This window comes from Chanos chanos, chromosome 10 (assembly GCF_902362185.1).
Source record: "Chanos chanos chromosome 10, fChaCha1.1, whole genome shotgun sequence".
Lineage (NCBI taxonomy): Eukaryota > Metazoa > Chordata > Actinopteri > Gonorynchiformes > Chanidae > Chanos > Chanos chanos.
The window spans coordinates 35,493,170-35,516,609 of NC_044504.1; the positions used below are offsets into that span (position 1 = coordinate 35,493,170).

General features: G+C 41.8%; 3 protein-coding genes across 3 annotated transcripts; all 3 read right to left on the minus strand.

Annotated features, from left to right (window-relative positions):
* Positions 1-959: 959 nt before the first annotated feature.
* Positions 960-6,415, minus strand: pknox1.1 (pbx/knotted 1 homeobox 1.1). Its single transcript, XM_030786773.1, has 11 exons — positions 6,403-6,415; positions 4,259-4,367; positions 3,916-4,046; positions 3,509-3,680; positions 3,208-3,378; positions 3,010-3,124; positions 2,654-2,751; positions 2,362-2,490; positions 2,146-2,222; positions 1,810-1,973; positions 960-1,147 (listed from the first exon to the last, which is right to left on the minus strand). Exons 2-11 carry the CDS (start codon positions 4,316-4,318, stop codon positions 960-962), a joined length of 1,305 nt encoding a protein of 434 aa, XP_030642633.1. The 5' UTR covers positions 4,319-4,367; positions 6,403-6,415.
* Positions 6,416-9,382: 2,967 nt separating this feature from the next.
* Positions 9,383-12,222, minus strand: ndufv3 (NADH:ubiquinone oxidoreductase subunit V3). The gene is made up of 3 exons (XM_030787615.1): positions 12,175-12,222; positions 11,635-11,743; positions 9,383-11,079 (listed from the first exon to the last, which is right to left on the minus strand). Exons 1-3 carry the CDS (start codon positions 12,217-12,219, stop codon positions 9,383-9,385), a joined length of 1,851 nt encoding a protein of 616 aa, XP_030643475.1. The 5' UTR covers positions 12,220-12,222.
* Positions 12,223-14,029: 1,807 nt separating this feature from the next.
* Positions 14,030-23,192, minus strand: LOC115822572 (transcriptional regulatory protein AlgP). The gene is made up of 7 exons (XM_030786475.1): positions 23,008-23,192; positions 22,503-22,569; positions 21,598-21,700; positions 17,278-18,435; positions 15,295-15,358; positions 15,039-15,163; positions 14,030-14,362 (listed from the first exon to the last, which is right to left on the minus strand). The coding sequence occupies exons 2-7, from the start codon at positions 22,545-22,547 to the stop codon at positions 14,334-14,336; spliced, it is 1,524 nt and encodes a 507-aa protein (XP_030642335.1). The 5' UTR covers positions 22,548-22,569; positions 23,008-23,192; the 3' UTR covers positions 14,030-14,333.
* Positions 23,193-23,440: the final 248 nt, after the last annotated feature.

Here is a 23,440-nt window from a genome sequence, read left to right on the forward strand (position 1 = left end):
GTGGATTCATGAATTCATGCTTATCGACTGTTTCATTTTACAAAAGAGAAATCACGTAAGGCCTTTTTTATAGCTTGCGGTAAAACCAATTTACATTTTTCTTTTAAATCATCTTTCTTTCAACATTATTTAGAAAATTCCAACAAACCCTGACCAACAGGGTACCTAATTTAATAATGTTTTTTTTGTACATAAATATTCCTTAAAAAACACAAAAACAAACAAATGAAAAAACCAACAATGTTTTTTCATGTTCATATAAAAATAAGCATCTCTCTCTTTTTTTTTTTTTTTTCTCTCAGAGGCTCTCTTTAAGCCTTGGAGTCTTCGTAAGCATGAGTATACTGGAGGAAAAACACTAGCATGCAGTGTGTGTGGAAAACCAGCGCAAAGGACAAACTTGTAAAGTGTTGGCATCCAAAACAGTCATCATACAAAAGCAAAATCATTAACAAACAATCACTAACGGACCTCAAAAAAACTTTCAGAGCTGTTCAACGTTTTTTTCTTTCTGTCTGTTTTTCGTTCTTTCTTTCTCTTTTTTTTTCTTTTTACTTTTCCATTTCTTTATAGTATTATACAAAAAAAGTGCACTTGCCTACACATCTACTCAATAAAAAACAGTTTCTGAAATGAAACTCCTGACTGTCTTAGCAGACCTTTGTCTGTTAGCTTTGTGCTCTCTGTAAACTGTTAATGTGTGAGTGTACAAAGGACTACGTCTACATATAGTACAATTAAGGGGGTTTTTTTGTTGTTGTGTACAATTTCCTTTCATTACCCCTTTTCTCTCTGTAGTGTATGAGTATCAGCAGTGCTAAGGCTGTATATGTGAGCTGCGGTTTTACTTGTGAGAGCACATGAATATATATGTAGGTAAATCACTGTGCACCTCTGTCGTTGTGTGGAAGTTTTCGGATCAGCGTATGCATGCGTGTGTGTGTGCGTGCGTGCGTGTCTCAGTCACTGGCGTCCAGGCCCAGGCCGTGCATGTTAGCGGAGGACAGGTGCATGTCGTCCTCGTCGCCGCTCTCGTCCGTTTCCTCTTCGCTGTGATTGCCTAGTTCGGCCTGTTGCATCGCCAGCGCGGCCCCGTCGGACAACGTCTGAAACCCGTCTACGCTCATGCCGACAGTCACCATGGTACCTAAATGAACAGAAAACGAAATGAACACACAACCACCGTTTGATTACCAAAACTGGTCTGAATCAGTGTGTCTTTCTACCATGGGTTCTTTTCAAAGCCTCATTATCAAAGTATTTCATTCATTTGGCCTGCGCCCAGGCCAGACTTGATAACACTTGATGACACTAATAAGATTATTCTAAACCGGTGTCTGAACAACAAGGCATCTCTGTACATGTTACTGTCAGTTTTTGCATATCAAAGATGCCTTCTCGAGAAGAAAGAATGGAAAGGCTCTCAAAGACATTTGACAAGGGTTATCCAAGAACGGGTTAAGTCAAGGGCAACTGGACTTGGTTTGTAGACACTTGAAGACGTTTCACCTCTCATCCAAGAGGCTTCTTCAGGTCTGACTGACTGGTGGGGAATCCTAGGTATTTAACCACTGTAGGGACGTTACCAAGGCTTTGGCTAGCGTTATGAAGGCTTTGGCTAGCATTAACAAGGGTTCATCTTATGTTTTGATAAAAAAAAAAAAAGACAGGATTTGCGTGTCAAACTGAAGTGAGACGTGATCCTTTCTTGTTTGCTTTGTGGACAGTTTTGTTTGTTGTTGTTTATACTTGCGATCCTTTCTTGTTTGTTGTGTATAACAGCCTTTCTGAGATATTGAAAGCCAGTACCGTCTGGCATGGCAAGCTGTTGCTGGGGTACGGAGGAGGCGATGGAGTCGGGCCAGAAGCGCTGCAGAGGCCTGTTCTGTGGCGTCTTCTTCTTGGACTTGGGAGTTTCTGCCGAGCTGGCGTCCAGCATAGGCTGGAGGATCCTCCTGCGTGCGTTTATGAACCTACAGTGGAGGAAAGCGTACTGGTTTAGCATAGTGGACAAGAGGCCCAATCAGGAACAGGAGGCCGACGTTAACTGACCAATCAGCTGAGTGGCCGGGATGAGTTAGTTCATTGCAATGAAAATTCAGCCCTTGTGTTCTTATAATGTTATTGAGAGACTGTTTGACTAACCAGTTGTTGACCTGTAGTAAGGTCAGATTTGTCTGGGAGGCGATCTGTTTCTTCTCATCCTCTGTGGGATAGGGATGCTGAGGAAAAAGAAGGGGGTGGGGGTTGGGGGTTGGGGGCGGGGGGGAGGACAGAACCATGAGTGAAGTGGAAAGTTAAAGAAGAGGCCTCCCTGGGCATTCAGGCCAGAGGTGACAGTTCTGAGCAGACGTGACTCACCCCGATGTGCTGGAAAAGCCATGAGCGCATGACGTTGGTGGCGTGTTTGGGGAGGACGCCTCGTTTATTTTTGGACGAGCTGTCATCGGCACTGAAGAAACTCAGGTCCTGATTTAGCTGCAACTGGAGCTACGAGGAAGAGTCAGGCACATCAAATGAATGGATCTCTGGGTATGTGTATGTATGTATGTACGTATGCACGTACGTGTGTATGTATATATGAGTGAGCGTGTGTGTAATATGCAGTTAATGTGCAGTTCTCCCTGTGACAGAGTGAAAGAGTGATCCTAACCTGTGAATTCTGAATGCGTATTGTCCCAGGTGACAGGGTTTGTGTCACTACTTGTCCTTGTGGTGTGACTACTGTAACAGGCTGGTAAACAGTGCCACCTGCAACACATACACACACACACACACACACACACAGATGACTACTTAAGAATGATGATTATCTCCATTTTTACCATTTATGACAAAGGAACACATTGGTAATAGCAGTGTTAAGTATATCTAGCGAGACGAGATGTGGATGTTTAAGGATCACGCAATAAAAACGATTTAATTTAGAATATCATGACACTTCTATCAGTGGTTCTGTCTGGTTCGGATGTGATCCAAAGGGACCTTTTCGGGAGTCGTAACTCGTACCTGCCACCATCTGGGTCGGGTTAACCGCCGTCACTGTAACGTTGCCTTGCTGGAGGGCTGAGGCAGGGACCATAATACCCTGAGGACTGACAGACCCTGTGAAAGAACTGGAAGTCTGCAAAAAAAAATTACATTATATTTCTTTATTCTGACTTTATAGAAGTGGGTAACTGGCAGTAAGTCCACCTGGAGACTCACCTGGGTTTGTGTAGGTGAGTAAGGACTGCCCGGCTCTCCGCTGAGCAGAGTCTCGCTGTTCATCTTGGTCTTAAGACAGGCGATGTAGCGGCTGCAGAAATCTTTACACAGGTCATTGACCTTCTCCAGCTCCAGCAGGTGAATCCTTAACACCTGGATAGCTTTGACCATCTGAAAACGCAGGCGAACGACACAGAAACAATTAGCGACGGCCACAAATTCCACCGCTGTCCAGCGTGACTGAGTGAGACGCGGTTCGAGTGTCGTTTCAGTGACGTCTGAGTGAGGTGAGGTTTCTCACCAGGTTGTCAAGTTCGGGGTCTTCGCTGAAGAAGGCTTTGCCTTCTTTCTCCTGACCACGTACAAAGTTCTCAATGTCAACGTCGAAACTGGCAGAGGTCACACAGTCAGAACCCTGAGTGGACAGCTCACATTTCTCAAAGAGTAATGCCAACAAAGGGAACAGGGGATGCCTGGGACACACAAACACACATACATATACATAAAGTTAAGATATTAAATATACCTGATATGACAGAAGAGTATTAAAAATGGAAAAGGGAAAGTCTGTTAACGGACTGAGGCAGAATGAGGTGGAGTGAGACTGAGATAAACCACAGATCCGACAAGAACAAGTGTTTATCCGGTGTGTGTGCATGTTTGTTTGTGTGTGTGTGTGTGTGTGTAAGAGAGAGAGAGATTATATACTTGTAAATGGAAGCCTTGTCTGCATCCATTGGTGTCTGGGGCTTAGTGGGGGAGGGGCTGCTGAGTTTCCCTGTGTTCCCATCATTCAAGCCTTTCTCTGGGTCACCGTCACCCTGCTCCACTCCCTGCATCTAAACCACAGTGGACAAAAACATATTATTTGAAATCTTTCAGCAGGCTAGAAAAAGTACATAAAAACACGTTCAAAAAAACAAATTTCACGTTAGCACGCTTCTTAAACCTAAACATTCAGTGTGCTTTCATACAAACAACCAACACTCATAAAGTAATATGTGTTGACCCAAGATTTAAAATAAAAAGACTGCCTCTCCTCTTAGCCCACCTGTTGCTCTCCCTCCTGGTACTTCTCTATAGACGTGGACTGGGCTTCCATCATTTCCATAGCTGCTGCCAGTATTAACACATTATAGAGACGGGCAGCAGCAAAACACCTGAGAAAACACATACAAAGCATGCATCCGTTCAATTATTCATATGTACATCAGGTGAATGGTCAGGTATTTTTTTTTAAGTGACAGGATAGGGAAAAACCACATTGAAAATACAAGTTCATATGCTTTAGTACCTAATGGCTATGCTTTGACCTTATGAATGGGGTTTTTAAACTTGTACAGTGTAGACTAAATATCACCAGTACAGGTAAAGGCACAGTGGTAAAAAATATGGGGTTGTTGCATGATCAATATGTACGTGCATTCATAAGTTTATTGAGGCTAACAAGCAGTAACAGCAAACAAATTACAATCTCTAGCATCAATTTACCAACATATTACATGGGGGAAAGGAATAAAACAAATTTACTTCAAATGTCTTTCGTTCTTTGTTTCTTTGATCTGTCGGGAGAGTCTATTTATTATGGAAATACAGAAATTATTCAAGTAGGCTACGTTATGCGTGAACTACAACATGGCGAGCACTTGAAAACACGTTTGCATTTTGGTTTGATTTATACAAGCCATTCACGTGAACCACTGTTTTACAAGCTGACGGGCGCAACCAGTTGTGCTGGTACTAGAACAGAAAGAAAAGACCTCAGGAACTGCAGGGGGTAATTAAATCTAACACATATAGTACAAACATGTATTTACAGTCGTCGCTCCACCATGTCGTGGCACCATGGCAATAAAAGTCTTTATTAATTTGTTTATTCGTTTATTTATTTGTAAATGAGACTGTATCAGAATTATCATCGTGCTGATCGGATAAATGAAAGATGATGTCGGTCCTTCTTGTGACGAAACAAACTTATGTGCCGTTGGCAAGCTGCGATTTTCAATCTAACCATCGAGTTTATTTTTGTGTTGATGTTCATATCGTGTGGATTCTGTTTCTGTATATGCATATGAGTGCACAAAAAATAACTTCCACCTACATATTCATAACACACGCCTGTACATTCTGTTTCACACACCCACCATGCCCTGTGGTGCTCTGGCGATAAGCAACGCGCTCGAGCGTTGACTACCAGCCTTCAAAACAGTTCCCAAATAAATCCTGGGTTTAGAGGAACCGTGGTCTACTAGTCCAGCTTACATTACGAACACGTTCCATTTTGCAAGTTCGTTTTAACCAGCAAATGGTTAAGCAATAAACTGTTTGTATTACCGATACTTGTTTGATCTCATTTAATGCTCAAGAACTTCTGTAGTTCACTCGCGAAGTAAAATATTTCTGATCCGTAATAAACGTGCTGGTGATGACCAGGTAACGGCAAAATTCTTATATAAACGGTTAACTACCCGTTACGTACGTGTAAATTCACGCCCATGCAAATTTAAGTGTATTGCACCTGATTAGTTGACTAAATATTTAGTTTTAAACGCCATATCGCCGTAGTTATGTATCGCACATTAGCGTGTTAGCTTACTTGCTAGCAAATGTAACAGCTGCATTAAGTTAGTTAGCTAACCTAACATAGCCATTACACGAGGATTAGCAAGATTCAGTATTACCGATTTGCAGTTAGCTAAATACAGCATTAGCAAAATAGCTGACCAGAACTGCACGTCGGTAAAAGTGCTGCCAACTCTGTACAACGTTAAAGATGAACATTTCTCAAAAATTTTGTTTCATTTCTGTAAAGTTATTTAACCGCATTTTGGACTGTCCCTTTAATTGTTTCTAGTCCTGAAACCTGCCCACTCTAAGTCAATCAATCAAGCGAGGGACAGATGCCTATCCCTCCCCTAGCCTAACTCGCAACTGAGGGGAGAGGGGTTGCTATAGCTGGGCCTTGCTTACAGTACTCGCCCTTGCAAGAATAGAAACCTCCTCTCTCCCCAAAAAAGCCGACATATTTTTTTCGTCGACAAGGTTTCGGTTGTTTGTGTCTCGAATGTAACGGAAATGCTCCGGGAATCCGCCACCCCTTCTATGTCCAGAGGTTGACCCAAGGCATTTTAGTGTGTTGCTCGGATTGTTTGATTGATAGGGAACGGAAAAAGAGGATTTTGAGTGACAGCTTACCTGAGTGCCAATCTTCGTCACACTGACAAGCGGCTGCAGCAATCGGGATCCGCAGTTGTCGCGCTGCGTCATCACGTACAGCGACGCAGGGCCTTTTTTTCATGAATATTTATGAAATGGGAGGAGATGTGACGTGAAAAGTTGCTTGTGCTCGCCCCCTTGAGAATTAGGGTTCCATTTCTTGAGTTAGGGAGGAATAGATTGCGATCTGTTTTGATATATTATATGAAAACCTAATCGCTGACATATTCTGTTTAGTTTACCCACAAATAAGTGGAAGTACATTTCTATTTTGCCTACACCCTCATGTTTTTCTGTCCACCGTCTGGTTACAAACGTCTAATGTATCTAAAAATAGGCTATGAAACAAGCAAACAATAACCCTCTCCACAGTTCCAAAGAAACTAATCTTACGTGGTTTAAAGTTCAATACTGAAATAGTCTGAAATAAGGGAGACACTATCCATTGAGTCATAATCAACTGGACATTACCCTTAGGAATTAGGTCAAGACATTGCAACAGACAGGCAGTAAATCATGGCGACCCATTGTGATCCAAAAATACAAATGACCTGTATTCAACAGCAAATTCTAAAGGCCACCTTAGATCAAAATATCCACTGATATTACAGGTTTTCAATCGTCCCTCTTTCAAATGACTAAGCAAGCCATTTGATCCAGCGAGGACACATCACTAAAACCCAGAGAGGAAAAAAATCACAAAAAGTAAACTTGGTACTGTTCAATCACATATTTTAATGGCCCAAGCGCACACACCTTGTTGCCATGCAATGGAAAGTTGTGAGATCTTAAATCATCTCATACATTGACTGAAACATAGTTATAGAATATCAATATTTTAAGGGGCAGGACTGAGAGGACAAGCGTTGAAATCAGTGTCGAGGAGAGGGTCTCCCTGAGGAGGGCTGGGGAAGGCGATGCTTGGCCATCTCCACATCCAGGTCTGCAAACGTGTACATGTCGTAGTTGTGGTGCTGAAGGTTTTTATACGTGGTGTTATCGAAGGGCTCCGGTTCTGGTTCTGGTTCTGGCTTTGAGGCTGTCTCTGCGGGGGAAAAAAAAATTAGTATTCTACAACAGGGAAAAAATGACAAAGAGTAATTGTTATAATTTTTTGGCATTTGTAGCTTTATGACGTTAAAAAAAGAAAAGAAAAAAAAGAAAGAGTAAAACAGTAATATAGTGACAGCATGTCTTACTACACTATTTTAGCCCTCCAAATTATGGCCTGCTACATGCACTTTAAAAGTAATCATCCATGTAATGCGCATTTTCGTATGTCAATGGAACATTTTTCTTCACAGGACCCTATGAAGTATCATATCTTAAGCACATGAGATTGGCTTAATACCATTCAGCAGTTCTTTACACGCACTTTAAAGGCTGATTTAAATATTCACACGTCTGACTGTATTGTTTTACAATGGTCACTTCCTTCTTCATTAAAGCTCCTCTCCCCCAACTGAGGCCACAAATACTGCAAACAGGGAGGTGTGAATTGGTCCAGGCTGCGTCTACACTACAGACAGCAGCCTTTCTCTCTGTTTTGGCTCTTAGTGCTCCAAACGTTGCTTCTCAAAGCTAGTCAATCACAAACTGACAATTATTTCATACATAGTATGAACGTATAAATGAAAATTATTATTATGAAGCTTTCATATAAAATAATATTAAATAACTTAAGGGTAAAAACACTAAAAATAGGTGAGGCGGAGAAGTGGTAAGTATTACACATTCTGCTTTTAAATGTTTAGATTTTCTTTAAAATAGAATATAAAATATAAATAAATAAAATGAAATAGAAAGCAATGCCATCTCAGAAGGTCTCAGACTTTTAAGGACTTGGCTAAACACATCGATCATTTGGAAGAAAACTTTCACAAGTTGAAGAATGAAACTCTCCCACATCCAAAAATCTTAGTATACACACCCAACATTTCAGTAATTAGGAGGACATGCCTTTCCAACAATGAAAACACAGAGAAATGGAGAGAGACAAGGTGGCATAATATTAAAACAGAGACAGAGTTCATAGGACATGAATCTCAATCACTCCCAGGTCATTTTCTCCAATTAGGGGTGACGGGATCTGGAAGAGCACGTCGATGGACACATACTTTACCCTTAGCTTTAAGAAATAAAACTTAGCACTAACATTAGCATATAGAATTTCATAACCCCAAAAAAAAAGATAATAAAAAAAAAGAAGAAAAAACAGAAAACATACATACAGTTTATTAAACAAATATCATAAAATTGCACTGGGAGTGGAGATGCTTATCAGATTGGGAAAGAGAAAGAACATTGTTATGGAGAGAAGAAATCTTCCAGACAGAATTCCTACGTGTTGAGAAGGACAGCAAGACATGAGACAAGGAACAAGAATACTACATGGAGCATGTCAGGGTGCATTTGTGTGAAATGTCCCATGTGAGCTTACTCAAAAGTCACCTAAGTGCAGATGTGAACATAAGAGCAAGTGATAAATCAAAAAGGTGAGGAGTACAGACAGCTGTGTGTATCATATAGGCAAGAACAAAATAATAAGTTGAAGGAACTACATTAGAATCCCACAAACTCTAAAGAATCTGCGTCGGTGAGGAAATTCAAAAGCACATTGGAAACAAGTGTTAGAGGAGGTTGGAAAAGTGAGCATGCAAACACAAGTATGGATAATGCAGTGAGCAGCCATGCATGTATGCAGCAGTGACAACCACCAAAAAAAAAAAAATCACATTAGTAAGTCCACCTACAGCACACTCATATGCAACTGCCTTGCATCATCGACAGCAGCAAAATCTATGGCAAAGTCAGTTATCACGACATTCTAAGATGAGCTAAATATGACTAAGCCAAGTCAAAATGGAATATGAGTGCTTAGGACAAAAGCATTTATGTGAAGGTAGCATTAAAAGTAGAACCGTAGCATAAAAAAAAATAGAGCTTTAACCATGACCATTTAAGAATGTGTTTGTAAAAAAGTAAGAAAATGTGTCCATCTGTGGTTAGCAGGTCCCACAGAGGAGATAGCGGTTAAAAGGATGTGGTTTGTACCCTCAGGCGCCTCCACAACTTCGGTTTCAGCTGGGGCTTCGGCAGCTTCAGCTATCACAGGAGCAGGGTCTACCAGCTCCTCAGCAGGGGCTGCTTCAGTCAAAACTTTGGCGGAAGCTTCAACTGGAGCTTCTACAGTTTCTGATAGAGCTTCAGTCACAACTTCAGCAGTAGCCTCAGGCACAACCTCTTCAGCAGATGTAGCGACAGCTTCTGGTGCAGCTTCAGCGACGACGTCTTGACTAGCTTCAGCAACGACTTCTGGAGCAACTTCTGCCGCAGCTGCAGCTGCAGCAGGTTCTTGTGTGACTTCTGAGGTAGTCTCAACAGCGACTTCTGGAGTGACTTCAACCTGTGGTGCTGATTCGGTAATGATCTCTTCAGCTTCTGCTTTCACTTCTGGCGCACTGTCCACCAGCGCCTCAGTGGTTTCTGTGGCAACCTCAGGGACTACTTCAGCCGCAGCTGTCGACAAGACTGGAGCAGGATCAACAACTTCCTCAGCACTAGCTACTTCAGGTGCAGCTGTTTCAGCACTGGGTGCGGGCACTTCCTCAGGTGCTACATCTACAACAGCTTCAGCAATTTTTGGAGCTGTTTCAACCAAATCATCTCCTGTACTTTTAGGAACAGCTTCAGCAGCTGTTGCTGCAAGAATTGCTTCAGATGGTGATTCTACACTCTCCGGAATGGACTGCTCACTAACTGCTTCAGTCGCTCCCTCCTTCTCTGCAAGAGGGGATTGCTCCTTTGCTACAGCTTCTACCAGAGCAACAGCCTCCTTTTCTTCTTTTGGTTGGACCTCCTCTTCAGCTTTCGTCTTCACTTCCGATTTCTCGTCATCAGAATCCGAGTCAGAGTCAGAGTCAGAATCTGAGTCGCTGGAAGATGAGGAGGCTGCTTGATCAGCAGCGGCCTCTACTCCGGCTGTGGTTTCCTTGGCAACAGCAGGCTCAGGGGAAACTGCGTCAACTCCTGCATCTGGGGCTTCAGCACTTACTGCATCTACAGGTTTCTCAACAGGCACAGCTGAGTCTACAACTTCAGTGGCAACATCCTCGAGAACTGGAGCTGTGTCAGCAATGGATGCTGTGGTGTCTACAACTACAGCAGGTTCAGAAACAGCCTCTTGCATTGCTTCAACTTCTGAAGTCACCGTTTCAGCAGACGTGGCTCCTGTCACAACAGCCTCAGGTGAAGGGGCAGCCTCGTCTGCTGGAGAAACAGGCTCTGCGACCGTGGTCCCGGCACCAGCTGTCTCAACAACAGGAGGTTCTTCTGCAACAGTGACTTCAGGAGCCACTGTCTCGACGGCAGGAGCATCAGTCCTGGTTTCACCGGCAGCAGCAGCAATTGGCTCTGCTGCTCCTTTCTCTGGAATGGTAGAATCTTCTGCCTCGACAGAGGTCGCAGGAGTGACAGGTTCTGCTGCCGTCGCAGCTGCGGCAGCTACAGTCTCTGCAGTGATGGGACTTGCACCTAATTCAGATTCACCTAGAGCTACTCCATCAGAAAGAAATCCCGGGGTTGTAAGCTTAGCAGGGAAGGCAACAGCGGTCTTGTAGGCTAGCAGAGCAGCCCTCTCCTCAGAGGCCTCTGCAGCTGAGAAAATGGTAAATGGAACAAATGGGATGAAATTCTTTAAAATTTCAATTACAAAGTCACATACTGCATGGGGCTTGATACTCTGGGAGAGATGACCATACCATGGGTGACTGATGGCAAAATACATTATTCACTTGACTGGAACCATCTGACTTCGAAACGGTACCTAAGAATCTTGAGGGCAGTGTACACCATAACAGGATTAATATTGCTAAGATAAGCAGCACTGAAGTGCTTAAAAAATAGTAAGGGAAGTTTAAATTAAGAAATTATGGAAATCTGAGGAAATGTAAGGTGAAAAAACAACCAAAACAATAATAAAATAAAGACTGACATGACTTTCATCGAAAGTCTTGTCAGTTCCCTTTCGTTTCACATAGTTCAACACTTGCAGTTATCCATGATATTCAACCATGTCAAAGCCTACGGAGGTTCCAGCAGAACATCTGTACATCAAATGAAATAATTTTGAGAGAATATTGTCAAACAGAAAATGAACAGACAGCCATAAAAGAAAATAAATAAAATAGCTGACTAGCGTAATGCCCTTACTTTTACTTTGAGTTTTCGTCTTCTTGGCCTTCTTAGGCTCTTCAGCTTTAGTGCAGAGTGCCGCCGCCAAAGGCCTCCTCACAATGCCCCAGCTTTCGCGCTGGAGACACTACGTAAAAGCAGAGTAAGAACATTGACAGAGTATTGACAGATCGATTTTAAACGACTCATTGAGCGAATATCAGTGACAGCTAGATCAATTTACGTTCAAGTATTAGATACACCTAACGATTAGGAAGTAATCCTGTTCTCCTTTTTCAATGGAATACATCAAAGAGCTTGCCACAGTCGCTAACTTAACTATTTGTAATATGCATGTCTAAAAACACTGGTGTACATACAGATAAATCTTTTATACAGTTATTCACAACACACCCGCTAGCTAGCTATGCCTAAGTCTTAAGGTTAAGGACACTAACTCTGTACAGGAAAGTCAGAATTTTGATTCACTTATTTCCATTTGACAGATAGGTATTTGCAGTCAATAAGACATGAAACACTCTACCAGAACTACAGCAGACATGAATAAAATGTTCTTACCTTGAGCGACCCGAGTCGTCCTAATCGGAGCAGGGAAGTCGCCATTTTTGCACCTGCGATGTTATTGTACGTGGGGAAACGTTAAACGTACGTTATAGTTCCTAGCAAAAGGATTTGAGGGTTGAAGTGAATTAAGCTGGAGTCGTGTCAACGCTTATTTCGCAAACGCACAGCGCTTTTTCGTACTGGAAAGTACTGTTTGTGAGTATTTTATGTAATGTACGTCGTCGTTTATTGTATTTTTATGTATAAATTATGCACTGTACCAGAGAAATTGTGCTTAACACAATGTAAACCTACAGATGGAACAATTTAGGTGTGGACTCATCTGGTGAAGAGCGTTTTCCGATTTTTTAATGTCACAGAAGTGCTCAGAGTTGGTTATTTATGAGCCAGATCTAAGCATTAAAATGTAGATTTCAAACTATTCAAACTGTTGTCAGAATTGTCGGTAATCACGAAATACCGTACCGCACCGTACCATAGAGGGTTAAAACAGATTAGCAGCTGTGTTTTTTAGGGACCATCCCCTTTGCTGCACTAGACATGGCCTTGTTGCCATGATGTCTTTTAACTTGCTGCAATGAACTGTATTGCTGTGATGCCAATAAACAAACAAACAAACAAACAAATAAATAAACAAGTAAGTAAACAACAACAAAAAACTCTCCAAAAGTCAAATACAAGCACTGAGTGACACAGAACTTGACAGTAGAAATAGATCACTATGGCTTGTATAGATCTGGAGAAAATGTTGCTGGCTTATTCAAAAGCAAGTCCATTCAAATTTGGCAAGAGTTCTCATTTCCTTTAACACAGTGGGAGTCTAAACTGACAAAACTCTATTGCCATGTATTTCAAAGTGAAACTCCCCTGGTAAGTAACCTAAGTACACAAAATTAGAGAGAGAGAGAGGCCACGCAGATTATGCTTTCTTGCTTACTACGTGCTCGGCTGGTATTCTGTCTTTCTTGGAAGTCACTTTGGATAAAAGCATCTGCTAAATGTATAAGTATACATTTTGTCCACAAACTGTTTTTCATGACTTGGGTATTACTTAGTGAATGTAATACTTTCCCCCCGTAAACACAAAAAGTCCAAATTTTAGTTTTAGTAGTTAAAAAACATATTATGGCTGTGACAAGATCTTTATCCCCTGTCAAATGTCATGCCCTTGACACTCTTGGTTCAAGTTTAGATCTTTTTGGGACAAGCAGGTACCTACAAACTATTCATGTACACATTCATCGATTTCAGCTGGGTCCAGTTAGGGTCACTAACTACACCACTCAGGGGTTTATGTATTCTAAGCAGAGTGTTTACGATCATCTTGCCGACAGGTGAACTTTCATCAGTTTCTGTTGTCTTGCAGAGATCCACAGGCTTTAATTAGTAACTTTTAGTGCGATTCATGGTCGAGTGATCAAGTAAGTACTGTGTCACTGCAGAACAAGGCTATGAAGCTATCATCTCCACACATCATGAAGAGTGGAATCCCTTTGGTGATGGGTTGTAAGAAAGTATGATGTGCCATTTGACCAAAAAAATTCACTTTTGCCACATGACTAAGAAAAAGCTAGAATGTCCTGCTACAAAGGTAGGAATGCATAGCAACCAGTTTCAAACCATAAACCTGTGGTTCTTTCAGTTACAACTGGTCACTTCGCAGAATTTTGGATTTGCCTCACTCTTTTAACTTAATGACAGTTTCCTAGACCAAAGGTTCATCTTTCCTAGTTTCCAAAGATGAACCTTTGATTATTAACAAATCTTAAATCTTTTCAAAGCAGCTGCTTATTTGGGTTTCAGTGAGTGATTGTGTAGGACAAACAAACAAACAGACCATACAACAAAATGTGGATCAGGATTTATTCAGTTGGTTCCCCAGACATATCATACAATCTCTTCACCCATTATTACTGTGTGCAAACGCATACATTACTTCACAGCTAGGCTACAACTCTTCTTCCAAATGGTGCATTCAGTATATATGCAAGTTTATTCCCATAGCCACGGTATTGAAAAAAAAAAGTGAGTTCCAGTAAAAATGTATGACAAAGAGGTTAAATTCTGACAGACAACGTAAATTATTAAACTTTCACTAAACTGCATTGTGGGAGAGGCACACGGGAGAACAACGATGAAAAATATACTGATGTTTATTTGGAGACTTCATCCAATTTGGGCTCTGTGGGTTTAAAAAAACAAAAACAAATTTACACCGTGTACAATATTTCTAACAACATGTAAACAGTAAAACTTAGCACTTCAGTTCTTCATTAAAAGTCCAACAGACAAAGATTACACAAGTCAGACTAAGTTTCTACAGTCTTTAATGAAGTCAGCTGTGCATTATGAAATTCCAGTTTATTATTGTGTTATGAAAGTAACCTCCTGGAAAGAACAAACTGAATTTCACATAATACTTCTCAGCTGTGCATTATGAATTCCAGTTTATTATTGGGTTATGAAAATAACCTCCTGGAAAGAACAAACTGAATTTCACGTAATACTCCCCGTACATTCACTAACAGATTATCCTGATGTTTTGAAATATGTACTAAGACAGTAAAATTACTGTAAATACTATATTTGTTACATTTGTTAGCATTTGTGTGTGCAAAGAATGATATTCACTTTATTTATATTGTTCCATACCTCCAATCATATAATATATTATATATTATGTATGATGCACGACGACTCACCAGGGAATATATGTAATATATTATATATTATATATGATACATGACGACTCACCAGGGAATATATGTAATATATTATATATTATATATGATACATGACGACTCACCAGGGAATATATGTAATATATTATATATTATATATGATACATGACGACTCACCAGGGAATTTGAAGTCTGGGAACGTGGTCAGATCACCACCACCATACAACCGCTGCAACTTGGCCATTTCCTCCGCCAAAGCCTTCTCATATTCAGCTCCCGCATCAACTAGACCACCCGAAGTCCTGAGGGGTACGGCAGCGTTTCAGACGGAGGGGAGGACACGGTGAACAAGTGATAAAGGATTAAGAGCGGCTGAGAAAAGCGCAGATATTGAGAACAGCAAAGAAGAAGTGAGGGAACGGGCATCACTTACTGGCTTTTTGTGGAGTACTCGCGGATTGAGTCCAGGAAGAGTTTCTGAATGGGGTCCAATCCAGCTGCGAGTCAGTAAAAACAACAGTTACTATTTCAATCATAGTGAAATCTGTTACCCATGTTCATGCATCTGAATGCATAGAATCGCCATCCCCTTGTATCACTACACTGAAGAAGAATCCATTTCTATAACCCTCATGCACAAAAACAGCACCTGGGAGTGGTAGATACAGTAAGACATCTACATGACAAAGAAGGAGGGGGGAAAGGATCAGGTAAAAAAACTGTGTATAAATGAAGCTGCTCATGAACACCAATCAGTGTCGAGCATGGTTTCATTTGGAACTGTTAGAACGTTCTTCGTGACTTCATAAACCTTTCAATTCCACATCCTCCATTTAACGTACGTTCCACATACAGCAACCAGAGTGCAAACTCAAACTCACTGTGTGCAGTGATCTCAGGTTGGGGTAGGAGGTGGTGGAAAAGTGACATTTTCACATTTATCTTTCACACATACACCATACACGGAAAAGGGCCCAAGGTTAAATTACTGGTTACTGATATCATGCGACTCCCAGGGAAAACAACACAAGTGAGACACTGACAGAGAGAGGAGAGCAGGTTTGTGAGAGAGAATAAGGGAAAGAGCTGACAGGAAATGAAGTCATGTATCCTCTCCGCATGGACATTTGTACTGTAGTAGCGTCCGATTCTTTGCGATGACAAACAGAACGTTTATCGATATGAGTGTACCACGTGTCACCATAACCTTAACATTAGCTTTATCACAAAAACTTCAAAGTTAGTTTTGGAAAAAAAGAAAAAGTACAACATTTGCATAATCAGAGCCTTTTTAACCTTAGCATTAGCATTAGCAAAACAAAATAATAGTACCACTATTATAATAAAACCTTTAACAAAAACTATTCTGGAAAATGTGGGCAAATATATACAAATATGAGAAAGAACTGGGAGATAATGCAGAGATATGAAAATACAGCTCAAAATCAAAAACATGTTTAAATGAAAAAAAAAAAAGAGAACAGTAAAATAAAAACAAAAGGAGAGTATGAGGAGGGGAAAAAAAAAAAAAAAAAGAACAGAAATTGTGAAAGGAAGGTGTGAAAACGAAAAGAACGGAAAAACGCAATGCAGCACAGAATGTGGTTGCAGCAGACACCAATTCATTGCAACAAGGCAGATAATGCAAAAAAAAAAAAACTTTTAAAAAAGAATAGAAAAAGAAAGGAAAAAAAAAAAAAAGCATGGCACAGCAGAGCGGGTAATGCATGAAAGAATGAGCGCCCAGAGCGATAATGCAGTGAGAGAAAGGGTAGCGGAAACGTGCATTATGATGTGGTCAAAATGAACGCAGTTCATGCGGATGACGCAGAATTTCGCCAAGCACCAGGAGAGAGGTGAGGAGGGAAGATGCTGGTCATGTTCATGACCAAAGCGAAGGTGTAACCAGCAGCATGACTCCACGCTGGGCTAAAAAGTCTGACCCGGGCAAGGTCCTATGGCACAGTAAATATGGCCCTCTGTGGTAATCCAGTTCTGTTTTATTTATTTATTTATTTATTTTTTATTTCCTCGTTCTTTTGGGTGCAGAGCATATTACGATGAAACTACTTCCAGAATGGTTTAGCTGGTTCCACTTTAGCTTAGGGTCTGAACTCAACCGCTGTGTGTAGGCTTGAGTCTACATGGCTGCAGTGTTGTTGGTCTAGAAGCTTTGGTAAATACACTACGCACTTATAGAAAATACATTGTTACGACTGTTATGAATAAGCTGTAAGCAAAGTAAAATGGAATAAGAAGCGCTTTTGTGATTTGGGTAACCTTACTTACACTTTAACATTAATCATTTAAAATGTTTACGTAAAGAAACCCATAAATGAAAATGAATAAATGGTTGTCAATATATTGAAGGTTCCACAGAAGGGAAAGAGGGGGTTAAGGGGGGTGTGGTGTGTACCCTCAGGCGCTTCCACGACTTCTGCCATAGCTGGGGTGTCTGCAGCTTCAGCAATAACAGGCGCGGGGTCTACTATTTCCTCTGCAGGGGCAGCTTCAACTGCAGCTTCAACTGGAACTGCCTCTGCAACAACTTCTGCAACCACTTCTGCAACAGCTTCAACCACTTCTGCCACCGCCTCAGCAGGGATGGCTTCAGCCACAGCTTCAGCTACAGCTTCAGCAACTACCTCAGCGACAGCTTCTACTGCTGGGGTTTCAGCTATAATCTCTTGAGAAGGCGCAGCTTCGGCAGCTGGGGCTTCAGGGGCAGCTTCTGCAGCTGGGGCTTCAGGGGCAGCTTCTGGTGCAGCAGCTTCTGCAGCCGGGGCGGCTTCTGGGGCAGCAGCTTCTGCAGCCGGAGCGGCTTCTGGGGCAGCAGCTTCTGCAGCCGGAGCGGCTTCTGGGGCAGCAGCTTCTGCAGCCGGAGCGGCTTCTGGGGCAGCAGCTTCTGCAGCCGGAGCAGCTTCGGCAGCAGGGGCTTCTGGGGCAGCAGCTTCTGCAGCCGGAGCGGCTTCTGCAGCTGGGGCTTCAGGGGCAGCTTCTGGGGCAGCAGCTTCTGCAGCCGGAGCGGCTTCTGGGGCAGCAGCTTCTGCAGCCGGAGCGGCTTCTGGGGCAGCAGCTTCTGCAGCCGGAGCGGCTTCTGGGGCAGCAGCTTCTGCAGCCGGAGCGGCTTCTGGGGCAGCAGCTTCTGCAGCCGGAGCGGCTTCTGGGGCAGCAGCTTCTGCAGCCGGAGCGGCTTCTGGGGCAGCAGCTTCTGCAACTGGTGCGGCTTCTGGGGCAGCAGCTTCTGCAGCTGGTGCGGCTTCTGGGGCAGCAGCTTCTGCAGCTGGTGCGGCTTCAGCAGCAGGGGCTTCAGGGGCAGCGGCTTCTGCAGCTGGAGCTTCCGGAGCAGGAGTTGCGGCCTCAGTGGCTGCCGGCGCCTCTGCCACAGGAGCAGCTGTGGCAGCCACAACCGGTTCAGAAGCGACAGGCTCCGCTGCAGGTGGAGGAGGTGCAGCCGCAGCTTGTGCAGCTGCAGCTGCAGCAGCAGCTGCAACCTCCTTCTTGGGGAATTCCACATACGTCCTGTGCTGGACAAGTTTTTCTATATCGAAGTACGTTTTAGGCGCGGACTTTTCTAGGACGGAGGGAAGGAGGGCAAACATACGAGATTTATTCATGTCATTTGACCCCACCGGGACCACCAAAGAAATAATTGGACTTAAGCAACTTACCCAGCGCTCTAAAAAAAAAAAAAAAACTGGTAACCAATCCCTTAAAGTTCTGGTGAGTGACCTTTAGCCAGACATGAACCGTTTATCCAAAAACAGAAAACTGCACGTAAAATATGCAGCTGAATAAATGTATAACTTATCTTTAGCATTAATGACTGAAACACAAAACTGTAAGGAATTTGATTTTTCGCCCCAGTTGTCATTACCATTACAGTGTCAGCAAAACAAGGACCTGACTGGTTTCAAGGATGAACAATGATACTCTTATTCATGAACGTCTGTAATTTCCATTCTTTTCGTTCGAGGGCTCTAAATAAATAACATTAGCACATGAAGGAATAGAAAGATTATCAGAAAAATTAAACAGCAGTCCAAAGTGAACTCAGTGTATTGGTCAAATTGTGGTACCAGCACCTATGCATACGTGTCCCTTTGCAGCTTCCAAAAAACAAAGAAACAAACAAATGAATAAATCTAACACGAGCCAAAGATGTTCAATTTGCCACAAACAGCTACTGCGTCTTCTGTGGTCCCAAGCATGTGCTTGTGCTTGTCGTCTCAGGCATCAGGTCTGACAAAAATGCGTTCAGTCACAAGTTGTTGTTGTTGTACTTGTTGTTTTTCAGAGGGACAAAAAAAAAAAAAAAAGCTTCCATTCCTCTTCAAGACATTGCTGGAGTACTATTTCATTGCTTCTTGAAATAAACTTTGATTTTTCTAATCTGGCTGGATTATGCACCAAATTTGTACTCTTTGATCTTCTCATACTTCTTCGGAAACGGTGAATAATTTGCCCATGCGGTTGAAAGCGACCCTTATGCCTGTAAGGTACTTGCCTTGGGATGACTTCTGATTGCCGTATAAAACAGCATAAAAGGTACTAAAGTTAAAATGAAAAGTTATGCTTTCTGTAATGAGCTACATCACTGAGGAACCATTAAATATCTTTCTCTGCCTCTTAGAAAGAGGTCCGTGTATATGAGAGTTCAACTCTTCTGTAGTTGCTGTGGACGTCTGAAATGTTCTGCTTCTTAGAAAGAGGTCCATGTATATGGGAGTTCAACTCTTCTGCTCTTCAGTTCTTCACAAGTTGATGTGAACTTCTGAAATGTTCTGCTTCTTAGAAAGAGGTCCATGTATATGAGAGTTCAACTCTTCTGCTCTTCACAAGCTGATGTGGACGTCTGAAATGTTCTGCTTCTTAGAAACAGGTCCATGTATATGAGAGTTCAACTCTTCTGCTCTTCAAAGGTTGCTGTGGACATCTGAAATGTTCTGCTTCTTAGAAACAGGTCCATGTATATGAGAGTTCAACTCTTCTGCTCTTCAGCTCTTCACAAGCTGATGTGGACGTCTGAAATGTTCTGCTTCTTAGAAACAGGTCCATGTATATGAGAGTTCAACTCTTCTGCTCTTCAAAGGTTGCTGTGGACATCTGAAATGTTCTGCTTCTTAGAAACAGGTCCATGTATATGAGAGTTCAACTCTTCTGCTCTTCAGCTCTTCACAAGTTGATGTGGACATCTGAAATGTTCTGCTTCTTAGAAACAGGTCCATGTATATGAGAGTTCAACTCTTCTGCTCTTCACAAGCTGATGTGGACGTCTGAAATGTTCTGCTTCTTAGAAACAGGTCCATGTATATGAGAGTTCAACTCTTCTGCTCTTCAAAGGTTGCTGTGGACATCTGAAATGTTCTGCTTCTTAGAAACAGGTCCATGTATATGAGAGTTCAACTCTTCTGCTCTTCAGCTCTTCACAAGCTGATGTGGACGTCTGAAATGTTCTGCTTCTTAGAAACAGGTCCATGTATATGAGAGTTCAACTCTTCTGCTCTTCAAAGGTTGCTGTGGACATCTGAAATGTTCTGCTTCTTAGAAACAGGTCCATGTATATGAGAGTTCAACTCTTCTGCTCTTCAGCTCTTCACAAGTTGATGTGGACGTCTGAAATGTTCTAGTTCTTGGAAACAGGTCCATGTATATGAGAGTTCAATTCTTCTGCCCTTCACAAGTTGCTGTGGACGTCTGAAATGTTCTGTTCTTTGAAAAGTCTGCTTTGCAACTGTCAGCCTCTTTGTAGAGCTCTCTAGCTGTGACATCTTCAGAGCAAATGCTGAAGGAATTATTTGGCACTCTGTGACAGGTTACAAATTCACATCGCTCAAGGCTGTGAACGCCGCGTTGAAAAAAAACTAGGCACCCAGATTTCAGATATTCTCATTGAGGAAGAAAAAGAATCAAACAAATGGTTTAGTGAATCGTTAATGATGAAAATTACATAACAGTGCTATTAGATAACTGCCATCCTCTTAATGAGACCATTCAGCAGTGTGTGGGTTCAGATCCACAAATCAGTTTCCCTAGAGTTTGTGAAGTGGCATGTTCAAAATCCAATGGTAGCCCGTTCGTGTGTCCTCTGCCATTGTCATCCCGGTGCTGACAGTGAGCCCTTTCCCAGACTCTTCTTTCTTTCGTATGCATAGCATCTCACTCAGTAACTGTTTGGTTGACTTCAGGATTTTCTCAGTCTTTGGATGAACTAAAGCAATTGATTCAACATGTTTGCAGAATTTCCAAGCAGATTTGAGTTTCTCTTTCTTTCTCTTTTTTTTTGGATAAAGCAAAGCCGTCAAACTTGGGGCAAAGTGGGAGCAAAACATACATCTGACTCCTGAGAGTGAAAAATTCATGGCACGTCAGTAAGGATTCATTCAATAGAAATGACAAAATGATTAAAAAAAAAGTACAGTATTCACAGTTGTAACAGACTGGCTGTGTCAACTACTGGGATTCTATTACTCAGTTCAACAGATAAATAGGCTAAATTTTACCAGGACACGCTGTGTCTGTGATTTCTTGCCTTGTCACAAATAAAGTATATTGCCAAGCATTCAAGGAGAGTATAAGCCAGTACTGGACAATACTGGAATTTCTCCTTCAGGAACTCAAGGTGCTGGTACCACTATTTGAGTTTGTCCCATTGTTCTTCTTACACCAAGACAAGAAAAGAAAAGAAAAATGGTCTCTAAACATTTATAAAAAACCCAACCTGAATGAAACTTACTTGTGCTGTTCTTTTTTGTGGTTTTCTTGCCATCTCCAGATTTTGAACTGAATGTTACTGCTGGCGCTCTTCTAAAAGCACCCCAGCCCACACCCTGCACACCCTTTAAAATAATGAACACAATTAATAATTAATAATAGTAATCAAAACAGGAATGAACTTTTATCATGAGCCCGTTTATCATGAGTTTTCCACCAAAAGGTCAGACAAGAGGAAGACTATGAAAAACGACAAAGGTCAGTCGTTTGAATCTGAGAGGATAACGGAGGAGAATTTGTGTCTTATTTCAGGCATTTAATTTTTATAGAAATGGGAACGGTAGGCGAAAAAGTTCCTTTATCTTGCGTGGTATAGCACTGTAATCTTTCACATGAGAACTTGGTCCGGGGATAGGAAAGTACAAAATGTACCCCAACACTTTTCAATAAAAAAAAAATTGTTTCGTCATATTTTCAAACTTTCTACAATGAAAAGACATTCATGAGACTTCTGTTCCAACAGAGACACACACAAAAATCTATGCAAAATCCACACAGTGCGATAAATTCTTTAAACTTTAACTGTCAGTTATGTTATCTACTCGAAGCCGCGTGCCATTGCAACGGCCTTCACAAAACGAACGTTTCTGACCACTATATGCAGAAGCAATCAGTACCTCTAAAGGGGTTACAAACGTTAAAATGAGAATAAGATTTAAAATGCAAGTAAGAGGTTTAGAAATAATCTAGAATTAAAATGAACTCTAAGTTTTCGGCCTTAGTATTTTCACGAGCTGCAGCGGTCCGTATCGATCAAGCCAAACTAAACGAGAACATATCAGAAATCGCTAAATGCGGTATATAGGAACTCTTTACGTTGAGATTATCTAAAATTTACAATATATTCATTTTAAAAAGACACATTACCTTGAGCGAACTAAGTCGTCCTATCCTGAGCAAGGAGGCCGCCATCTTTGCTCTGCTGAATTCCTTCCTGCGGAAACACAACAGCTTTAAAGCAGTTGCAATAGGACCTCTGAACAGTCTTGTACAGAGTAATGGCCAGTGTAGCCACTGAATGTATTTGCTCAGATTATGTGGTCGCAATGCGGTGCGAGTCACATCCAGCGTATCATGACAGTTCATTTACTCTCTATAGAGTCGTGTGAATCGCGCTAACGCATTCGCTAATATTCGCGAATCAGCTACATTCTGAGAGTATATTTTGAAATGAAAGCATGCGTGGTGGATTGTCTCATACACTGTAATGCTGTGTAACCAGTAATATGAAATCTCCATCACAATAATGAAATCTCCATCACAATAATAATTCAAATGTGCCAGTAATTCTATGTTCGTTTATGAGTATAGTCAAAGAGCAATGCAAGGTTCAGGGTCAAAATGACATTGCCAAAAGTTCCTTGAAAGTTACCCCCAAGTCAACTGCTCAGTCTCGGCGCTTTCTCAGGTTTTCTCAGGTGACCCGGCTAGCCGACCAGGCGATAATCGTAATGCTTAGTTATTTGTACGCTTGGCGTAAATATCTTTAAACGTGCCACATTTAATCTGCCCTCGAAACAAGGCTGAAGCCGCTGCAAGTGTGGATGGTCGCAGCTGTAGACTCGTTTACATAACGGAAAAGGTCCTATCTGAGGAAACGCCCCCCTAACTTGAGAATGTGCAACAGGGTATTCTTCTGACTCAGTTTTGAGCACTTCAGCCCCACTTTTAATTAATCGAAAACTGTGTCCGGTCAATGGCCTGATCATTTTTATTCTGACACCCTGACATACTGTGGAAATATTATACACCATACTAAAAAAAAAAACACTCCACCATGACACTTGCACCTGAAAACTGCATCT

Excerpts from the sequence above, each read along its gene's own strand:
- ndufv3 (XM_030787615.1), bottom strand. The coding sequence starts at position 12,219 with ATGGCGACTTCCCTGCTCCGATTAGGACGACTCGGGTCGCTCAAG. Across the intron at positions 11,744-12,174 it reads GACGACTCGGGTCGCTCAAG|TGTCTCCAGCGCGAAAGCTG; the intron begins GTAAGAACATTT and ends GCTTTTACGTAG. Across the intron at positions 11,080-11,634 it reads GACGAAAACTCAAAGTAAAA|CTGCAGAGGCCTCTGAGGAG; the intron begins GTAAGGGCATTA and ends CCATTTTCTCAG.
- LOC115822572 (XM_030786475.1), bottom strand. The coding sequence starts at position 22,547 with ATGGCGGCCTCCTTGCTCAGGATAGGACGACTTAGTTCGCTCAAG. Across the intron at positions 18,436-21,597 it reads CACAAAAAAGAACAGCACAA|AAAAGTCCGCGCCTAAAACG; the intron begins GTAAGTTTCATT and ends CCTCCGTCCTAG. Across the intron at positions 15,359-17,277 it reads AGTCGTGGAAGCGCCTGAGG|CTGGATTGGACCCCATTCAG; the intron begins GTACACACCACA and ends ACTGACTCGCAG.
- pknox1.1 (XM_030786773.1), bottom strand. The coding sequence starts at position 4,318 with ATGGAAATGATGGAAGCCCAGTCCACGTCTATAGAGAAGTACCAGGAG. Across the intron at positions 2,752-3,009 it reads CCCGACCCAGATGGTGGCAG|GTGGCACTGTTTACCAGCCT; the intron begins GTACGAGTTACG and ends TATGTGTTGCAG. Across the intron at positions 1,148-1,809 it reads ACAGCTTGCCATGCCAGACG|GTACCATGGTGACTGTCGGC; the intron begins GTACTGGCTTTC and ends CTGTTCATTTAG.